The sequence below is a fragment of the Miscanthus floridulus genome, chromosome 2 (assembly GCF_019320115.1).
Source record: "Miscanthus floridulus cultivar M001 chromosome 2, ASM1932011v1, whole genome shotgun sequence".
NCBI classification, from domain to species: Eukaryota; Viridiplantae; Streptophyta; class Magnoliopsida; order Poales; family Poaceae; genus Miscanthus; species Miscanthus floridulus.
The window spans coordinates 159,224,772-159,233,781 of NC_089581.1; the positions used below are offsets into that span (position 1 = coordinate 159,224,772).

Consider the following 9,010-nt stretch of genomic DNA (forward strand, 5'->3'; position numbering starts at 1 on the left):
TCGACGCCGTGGCCGCCTCCGCTGGTGCCGATGATGATGACGCGGGCGCGCCGACGATCCTAGACACGGCCACGAGCAGCGCACCGCCTCGATCCACCTCCTCCTCAACGCCGTGGCCGCCGCCGCCGGTGCCGATGATGATGACGCGGGCACGCCGACGATCCTGGACACTGTGTGTGCGGCGACGCAGGCCGAGGACTCAGAGGCCTTCGACGTGCTGAGCTTCGTCACCACCCTGGAGATGATCTACCAGAACGTGACACGCTGGGGTTTCGGCGCTGCTGGCTCCGGCCGTCTGCCGACGGCAAAAACACCATGTTCTCACGTAGTGCATGAGCTACCTCTCCCCAACCCATTGCCAGCTCTGTTATGCCTACGCGCAGAGCCGTGTGAAGGCGTGAAGCTGCCGCGCTTCTCGCATCTTCCTCGAAGCCATCTATTGCGAAGTTTCTTGTGGCTGCAGGTAATGCCGGTCGCATACCATCAAGTTCAGGCTTCGGGATCGCTTGCCAGCCAAGGCGTGATCTGAATACAGTTCCAACAAGCCAGATTAGAGTGATGAAACTATGGTCATCCAACCACAATAAAGTAATAGTACTTTGGGTGGGGTATGCATGAATTTCTTAACGGTTGTCATTCATCTAATGCATTATTTCATTGTACGAATTTTTTTAAAAAAATCCAAACCATCTGTATAGAACGACCAAATTAGTTATTTCTGGTAAAAAATAGCCAGCAAAAAAGTGCACAGTACGTATAAAAAAATTGAGAGGAGGATCAAAATTGCATTCTACAAGCAACCAGCACAAAGTTGGCACCCAAAATTAGCAGCCCGGATGGCCGAGCTCCAGCGGAGCGAGGTCGGAGTCGGACGACGCCCACGGCCAGCCCCAGCTCAGACCCCTCGAGTGAGCTCGCAGACCTGAGGCAGAGATCATACGAACACTTGTTTCAGGTTTGGTGCAAATCAACAATAGATAATCATGCAACTCTCACTATACTCAAGGTTCATCGCTTCTACAATCTGCTAGAAGAGCCACCATTTTGCACGGATCAATCTCTGCAAAGAATACAGTACCAGGAGTAGCAGGACTAAATAGAGTAATAAGTACTCAAGCTAGAAATAGAAAAAGTGATGATTCAATTATATTCAAAACTCAAATTGACTCATAAACATTTTTCTCTAAAATCTGCTCTTGGTGATGTTTATATCTACACATAGAAATAAAAATGTTTACTTGCTCAAATGAAGAACTCTACAAGTGACTACTTGACTGCTGTGGTGCTTGCCGAGTCTGCAATATCATTACAATGCCATATATTGTGAAGGTGTAATATTTAGTTAGGTCAGATGATACACTTAGGATACAATTGCTCATCTTAGTTTTAGCCATGCACAAACATCATGTTTGAATATCAATTTTAGGGTAACAGTACAACACACATTTCTAATTATGTTTTCATGACATTATTTTTTGTCCCGTGCAACGCACGAGCATTTATCTAGTTTTATAAAACGAATCAATAAAATATAAATAGATATGTATCACTCCGGTTATCATTCCCATTAATGTTAAATATTCTTTTTTTTTCGTTGTAACGCACGGGCATGTTTGCTAGTCTTATCTTATTTAAAATCTCTTGTTAGTAATAGTAAGATGGATCATTAAATATGGCCATATATTACATGCCAGCTGTTGGACGCCAGATTTTACACTAAATTTCACGCAGGACAGTAAGAAACATAGATTGACTGTGCAATCTTCTTCCACAGCAACCACTTACAGCCACTACATCAGCTAGTAATAGTATAAGCAGTAGCAAGCACGCTACGACCCGTATGTGACAAGGGAGTCAGGAGAGGAGCCCAATGCAAAACAACACAAGGGCACTAGTTATACCACCCATCGATCGTCGCGGACTCGCGGTCACATCTGGACGTTGATGTGCCTGGTCTCGTCTCCCGGCGACAGTGAGAAGGTGGCCTGCGTAGTCCTGTTGTTGTAGCTCACCGTGAGGACGTACTCCCCCAGGTAGCCGCTGAAGCTGTAGGCGCCGTGCGCGTCGGTCTGCCCGCCCGCCTGCAGCGTCCGCCACTCGTTCAGCAGGCGGTCGATCACGTCCCCCGTGGGCAGGTTGCTGAGGTTCCAGTCCGTGAGGCACATCTGGTAGCACCCGCTGGGGTGCAGCGCCGTCCACAGCATGACGCCGCTGACGGCCGGGTGCGAGTAGGCCTCCCGCAGCACCTGCTCCAGGTACGCGGCCTGCGTCTGCGCGTCGAACTTGTTGCTGATGTCGATCTCGGTGAACCAGATGGGCAGCCCCAGGGTGGCGAGCTTGTCGAGTATGGCCCGCATCAGCGGGATGTTGGGCTTGGAGAAGTGGCCCTCCAGGCCGATCCCCTCCAGGATGGCGCCGCCGGACCGGAGCTCCTTGAGCTTGTCCACGTACGTGTCGACGGTGGAGAACGGGTCGTCGCAGGTCTCAATGACGTTGTACTCGTTCATGAACAGCGTGGCGAGCGGGTCGGCGTCCTGCGCCACGCTGAAGAACTCCATGGACGCGTTGGGCCCCAGCCGCTGCTCGTAGAAGTCGTAGTGCAGCATCTCGTTGTTGACGTCCCAGTGCGCGAACTCGCCGCGGTAGCGGGTCATGAGGCTCTGGATGCGCGTGTTGACGGCGGCGCGGAGGTCGTCCGCCGTTAGGTTCTTCACCCACCGGGGCGTCGCGTCCTGGTTCTCCCAGAAGATGTTGTGGCCGCGCACCATCACGCGGTGCGACCGCACGAACGCCAGCATCTGGTCGGGCACGTCGAAGCGGAGCAGCCCCGACATGGGCTCCGTGGAGTACCACTTGAGCTCGTCCTCGAACACCGCCGCGTTGAACCGGTCCACGAACCACTGCTGGTACGCCTGGTTCCCCAGGATGGTGGAGGCGATCGCCGACCCGATCGGGAAATCCTTGGCCGTCTGCTGCACCGACACGGACGCGCCGACCACGCGGGCGCCTTGCGGGTCGGCGACGTGGATGGTCGCCGCACGCTTCCTCCTCTGTTCCGGCCAAACGCCCAAACAAGATGAAGATTATTCAGCCGCATCGCACGCAACAACACTTTTTTAAGGACACACCACGTAGGCCTCGACGAAACGTCGTTACCTTGCGGATGGTATCCTGCTGGTGCATTGCCCACTGGTCTGTCGTGAACGGCTGCAACGACCCACTCGCGACGGTGATCTTCATGGGGGTCTTGTCAGCATTCTGCGGGCGCGCATGAACAGTGAGCACTACTTCTGAATAAAACTTTGCGAAGCGCATCCGGACGTACCTGAAAGAAGATGACAGAGGTCTGCGTTGGCCAGTCCAGGACGAAGCCGCCCTTGACGAAGGCCCAGCAGTCGCTCCTGGCAAGAACCGTGGCGATGCACCTCGCGCCGGTGTTGTCCGGCGCCAGCCTCGCAGTGATCAAAGCCGAGTACGCGCCTTCCAGCTTCACCCAGCCTGCATGACATGACATACAACGAGAGTTATTGAAGCTCACATGAGTGCAGTCGTCGGCCTCGCATAGTCACATGACAGGAAACGGGAGGGATCGGAGGGCAGGGGCGGTCTCGAGAGCTCACATGAGAAGGTGTACATGGTGGTCTTGTTGAGGTTGTACACCACGAACGCCGGGGAGAAGACGCCGGTCTCCGTCGTGCGGTACCCATCCGGGTCGTCGCCGCTGTTGCCGAACTTGAGAATGCCTCCATTGTACAGCGCCGGCTCCGGCTGGCCTCTGCACTGGACGCCATGCAAATTCGCAGTTAGCTAGCACACACGGCTCTACTGCATGCGCAGATACTCCGCCTCGCCCATAATTAATTTATTCTATCAAAGCTTATTTAAGCGGCATATGATAACTGTGGAGGTGACAGCGACTGATGACACGCGACACACACAAAAAGCGCATCTAATAAGCGTACAACTAATTCGCCGTAAGCAAAGGCTCGCTATTGCCGCGTTAGTTGGTCACTTGGTCGGCCCAAAAAACGCATGCATGTTAGCCGCGTGCAGAGTTTGGCCCTGCCGCTTGGCGCCTTGCAGAGCTTAGCCTTCCAAGAAGAGCATCAAATAAACATGATGAACCGATGCATGATCACGATAATTCCAACCATTTCAGAGCTTAGTGGAGGTCGATGCTATAATACTATCGAGAAGTGTAGTATAGTATTTGTCACTTGTTCCATGTGATAAGGCTATCTCCAAGAGCAACACTCAAAATACAAGACATATTCGCCATTTGGGTAGCGCTACAGGCAAAAGGTTCAATATGTATACCTATTCGGTATTTTCTCCAACAACAAGACCCAAAAGAGAATTCTTTTTACAAATGAGTTTTCAGGAGAGATGATGCTTATATTTGGGTTGTGTCTCTCACACAGCCTAAAATAGGTCTCCCGTATATGTACTCTGTTGTAGGCTGATTTTGGATCTCTTGCTACTCATTTTAGGTTTGGATGTCAATATGGGTTCCTCGTTGAAGACGTGTAATGTCTATTGGCTGCTAGCAGCTGGTAGGTACTGGTGTGGGGCCGTTGAGGTGTCCCAGCGCACGCATGGGAACAAAACTGGAGTAACCGGCCGGAGAGACTGAGGGAGGGAGGATCATGTGCATTGTGGCCTTGTGGGGAGGAAGCATTTGTGGTCCAACAATGGTTTTGAGTTTCGTCATCTTCCCCGGCTCCTATTCGATCCTCTATGTAGTTCTCTGCCGCATTGGTTATTTGGTGGTCACCCAGGTGAAAAAATGGTCTTTGATAAAGATGCAAGGACCACCAAACACGCCACAGATATATAGTAAAACCGTTACTAATTAACGAACTTGCATTTTTGTTAGTTGTTACTCATGCATGACGCGCAGATAAAAGCTTGCTAATTCTGGAAGAAAGGATGCTTCAGTGGAGACTTACGTCGGTGTGGGCGGAGTAATCGTACCAGCCATCTGCATGTCACCAGCAGCAGGAAGCTCAAAACGATGTCACATGCATACTCGTAGGAAAGAAAGCCAAGTAGCTAGGAGGGATAGAAAGGGAAGAATAAGCGCAACACTGACCTGGAGGCACCGCCGCGGCGAGCTCACTTCCGCAATGCAGCAGCATCCACAGCACGAGAAACTCGAGGCCAGGCAGAGCGAAGCGATGCATCTTCATCGCCGCAACTAGGCGAGCTTCAGCCGCTTCCTCTGCTCAAGCTCCTCTCGCGGCCTAGCTCCCACTGTAGTGTCACCTGTGTGTGCACTGTGTAGAGAATAGAGAGGCGGCAGACGGGTATGGAGGGGAAACTGGCAGCTAAAGCTAGTGGGCGCAATGAAGAGAGTGCTAGCTACACGCAGGTCGTGATCAGAGGAAGGGAGCTGTGCATCGCTATATATAGCCGATCACATGGCACCATTCGTTCCCGCACTTCAGAGCGAGAGCGCGCCTTTTCGCACTTGGCAAGGCGCCACTGGCCGGCGAGTCACGGGCCGCCGTGGGCGCCCACCACGTAATCACGTACACCTGGTCCTCGGAGAGGCTGCTGCCGCCGCAAGTAAGCGCTGGCTGTTCGTTTGGTGTGGTGGGCTAGTGGCCTTCTGCCCTTCTGGTGCTCCTGCACCGGGCCTAGCCAACACTAGCGCCTGTTCCCCCCAGTTCACATGCGATGCGTTGCGAGCGACGGAGTGATAGGCAGGCAGGCACGGGGTGAGGTACTGAAGTGGAGTGACTGCTGCAGTGTAGCATAGCATGGCATGGTGGTCCTGTGAATAACCGTCGCCTTATTCTGTGGTCTCGTGTGCATGGGTCGCCCGCGCGCGTCACGCCATGGGAACTGTACCGCGGACCTCGAAGTTTCTTCTGTTGTTTTCTTCCTGGCTCCGGCATTGAATCGTGTCCGACTGTCCGGTAGAGTGAATGATGCCCGGCAAGTGCACAGTACAATGGCTTGAGGCCGTTCATCAACGAGGATAATCACCTTCCATGAATGAAGGTGTGCAAAGTTGATCGATCAGTGATGACGAAGCGTTCGACGGGTTTCTGCGCAGCTGATGTTGTTTCATTGTGAGAGGAAAACACTATATCATGAATGATAAACCGGATTGATAAGTTCAAGTAAACAGGGCCGATGTCACGAGTTTTCTTTTTTTTCCTCGCTTGCTCGTACTCGTACAGCTGTCGATGTTTGACCACCGATAGCCTGCCATGGGGATCCCCGGGGCAGTATGTTCGGGCTTCAGCGTATGCAGAACTCGATGGTTAACGCAAGAGACAGTCGATTTATCCTGGTTCGGACCCTCGATCTTCGATCTGAGTAATAGCCCTACGTCCAGTCGGCGTTAGCCTTTGCGTTGGATTGATTGTAAAGTGTTGTGTTGTACAATTGTTCTCTATACTCCCGATCCAAGGAGCCCTGCCCTCCTTTATATAGTCAGGAGGCCAGAGTCCTAGTCGGTTTACAATGAGAGTTCCTAGTAGGATTACAGAATAATACTACTACTAAGATTACAGGGGAAGAATCCTAGTTAGACTAGTTCTTCTCCCTTCCTTATGGGGTATCCCGTGGGTCCCGCACCGATAAGCCCCCGAGCACTTCATGGTTGAGTTCTGGAAGCCTCGTCTTGTTCCTTCAAGTCTTGTCGAGCAGGAACAAGCGTCGTCCAAGTGCTTTCTTGAGCGAAACCGTGTAGCGCTTCGTGAGATCTTCGCGTGGTGTGTACCTTTTTGAAGAAAAAAGTACTCCTATTTGGATGTAGCCCCCGAGCCTCTTACTGTTTGGCACAAGGAGCTTGAGGGTCTTTTCTTGAAATTGCCTTGATTCTTCATCGAAGGGCTCCCGAGCATATACCCGGGTTCTTTGTCGAAAAGAGCTCGGAATTAGCTCTGTCCGGGTTCTTTTTGTCGAAAAGAGCTCGAATATAGCTATGTCCGGGTTCTTTTTATCGTGTGGCCTTGAAGTCGTCTGTCTTGAAGAAGTCTTCTGAGTGACGTGCGTTTTTTGAAGGAAAAAGTGCACTCACTGAGTGTAGCCCCCGAGCCTCTTGCTATTTGGAAAAAAAGTTGAAGGGTCTTGAATCTTATGTCGTTTGAAAAATTGTTGTCTTGAAGTAGTCCTCTTGGTGACGTGCGCTTTTTTGAAGGAAAAAGTGCACTCACTGAGTGTAGCCCCCGAGACTATTGCTATTTGGAACAAAAAGTTGGAGTGTCTTGAATCTGAGTAATTCGAAAGAACTGAGAACTTCTCCTGTTGCAGCCCCCGAGCATATATCCGGGTTGTTTTGTTCAGGAAGAACTCGGATGCAGGGTCTTGACATATTCTCTGGTAGTCTGCTGTTGTCAGATGTAGTTGTATGGTGGTGGTTGAGTGTGAATGATGTTTGTTCATGAGTTGTACAGTGTTGGTATATCTTTTCGAATATGCTTGTCCTTGAGTACTGTTCCTTCATGCCTGAGTCCTCTTTCAATGAATTCTGTCTTTTCACTGTGTCATTTGTTAGGCTTATTTCGTTGATGCTCTTGGTCCATGTGCACCGCTCCTTCGGTCTATAAATATCCTCCTGGAGTGCTGTTTTGATTTATTGAGCGTTTTGTTGCTTGTTCTGAAGTCTCTGTAGTCATGAATATGGTAGTTTGTGAAGTAGAGCAGCCTCCGGGCGTATTTTGCAGTTGGTGTGTGTCTTGCTATAGCTGGAGGGAGTCTTGTGATAGGGATTAGAGGTAGGCTAATCCCGCAGCAACATTGTACTTAGAAGTACGTGGCGGTAGTTGGAGGGAGTCTTGTGATGTGGGATGCGATCCTTCATCTGGCAGTTCTGGGTTGATCCTCGTCGCCTGCCCTGAGACTGTCCGGTGCAGATCAGCATCATATCCAGCATCACATCGGACTTGGGTAGACAGATGCCTGCCAGCCTTCTCTGCTCCATGTTGTCCCGCCGTGCTGTTGATTTCCGCCTTGGATGCGCTGCGCCCGTCCTTTGAAGAAAACGGTGTAGCCGAGGGCGGTTTGTCCAGCCGAGTAGCAATTTGGAACACGTAGTCGTTCCAGAGCCTAGCCGTGTCCGGATTCCTCTTTGCTACTTTGCTTTTCGTGGTACCGAGTTCGTTGGGCCTTGTAAGATGTGTAATCTTCTATTTTTAAAACTAGTTATAATGGAAAGAATCTTGTCTTCTGAGTTGCAATTCTTTATTTTCCTGGTGTCCCGGTTGTTGATGAGATTTCCGAGTTCTTTCTGTAAGGACTGGGTTGTTGCGCTCCTTGTGAGATAACCCTTCTTTGCTTTATTGTTGATGAGTTTTTTTTGTGGTGATATGATAATTCTGCCGTGGTGCTAGATGGATAAGTCTGAAATCTGCCCGTTAAACTGTACTGTTGTGTGGATTTGAGCCGTCCGTCATTTTCGCTGCGTTGGTAAATGGACCGTTGCGTCCTCATGCCGTGTTAAAACGGGCCTGGTGGGCCGCGTTTTTTCCGATGTAAAATCTATTTAAAGGCCTTTCTCCTCCTTTTCTTTGGTACCCTGCCTTTGCCTTGAAAACCCTAGCCTTCGCAACTCCGCCGTCGCCATTGCTGCTGCTATCTGAGCGCCGCCTTCCGAGCCTTCTCTTTCCCTAGTGCCTTTTTGCCCCTGTTAGTACATGGGTAGGAAGAAAGCCGCGAGCAAGTCCTAGGCAGCCTTTGCGGACGAGGAATCATCACTTTCCGTGATCGAGAACCAAGAGTTCATGGCCATGAGGGCTGCCCAGAAGGTTTGGCCGGCTCCGACAACGACTGAAGACTAGCTTCGCGAGCTTGTTGGCGATGGCCTGGTCCAGAGCAAGGACATTGCTGAATGGAGGGCTCCGGGCGAGCATCGGGTCCCTGCTCCAGGTCATGGTGAGATCATTCTCTTCGTTTCCTTTGTTTGCGCTGGACTTTGCCTCCCAGCTTCTGCTTTTCTTCATCGGTTTCTCGGCTATTTTGGGATTAGTCTAAATCATCTTGCTCCCAATGCCGTTCT

The 9,010-nt window shown here is 51.1% G+C and overlaps 1 protein-coding gene across 1 annotated transcript; it reads right to left on the reverse strand.

The window, feature by feature from the left end:
- Nucleotides 1-1,709: 1,709 nt before the first annotated feature.
- On the reverse strand, nt 1,710-5,357 carry LOC136540319 (endo-1,4-beta-xylanase 5-like). The gene is made up of 6 exons (XM_066532319.1): nt 5,093-5,357; nt 4,950-4,981; nt 3,621-3,780; nt 3,326-3,498; nt 3,157-3,258; nt 1,710-3,050 (listed from the first exon to the last, which is right to left on the reverse strand). The coding sequence occupies exons 1-6, from the start codon at nt 5,187-5,189 to the stop codon at nt 1,929-1,931; spliced, it is 1,686 nt and encodes a 561-aa protein (XP_066388416.1). The 5' UTR covers nt 5,190-5,357; the 3' UTR covers nt 1,710-1,928.
- Between the last annotated feature and the right edge of the window lie 3,653 nt (nt 5,358-9,010).

Excerpts from the sequence above, each read along its gene's own strand:
- LOC136540319 (XM_066532319.1), bottom strand. The coding sequence starts at position 5,189 with ATGAAGATGCATCGCTTCGCTCTGCCTGGCCTCGAGTTTCTCGTGCTG. Across the intron at positions 4,982-5,092 it reads CGCCGCGGCGGTGCCTCCAG|ATGGCTGGTACGATTACTCC; the intron begins GTCAGTGTTGCG and ends GGTGACATGCAG. Across the intron at positions 3,051-3,156 it reads AGCAGGATACCATCCGCAAG|AGGAGGAAGCGTGCGGCGAC; the intron begins GTAACGACGTTT and ends TGGCCGGAACAG.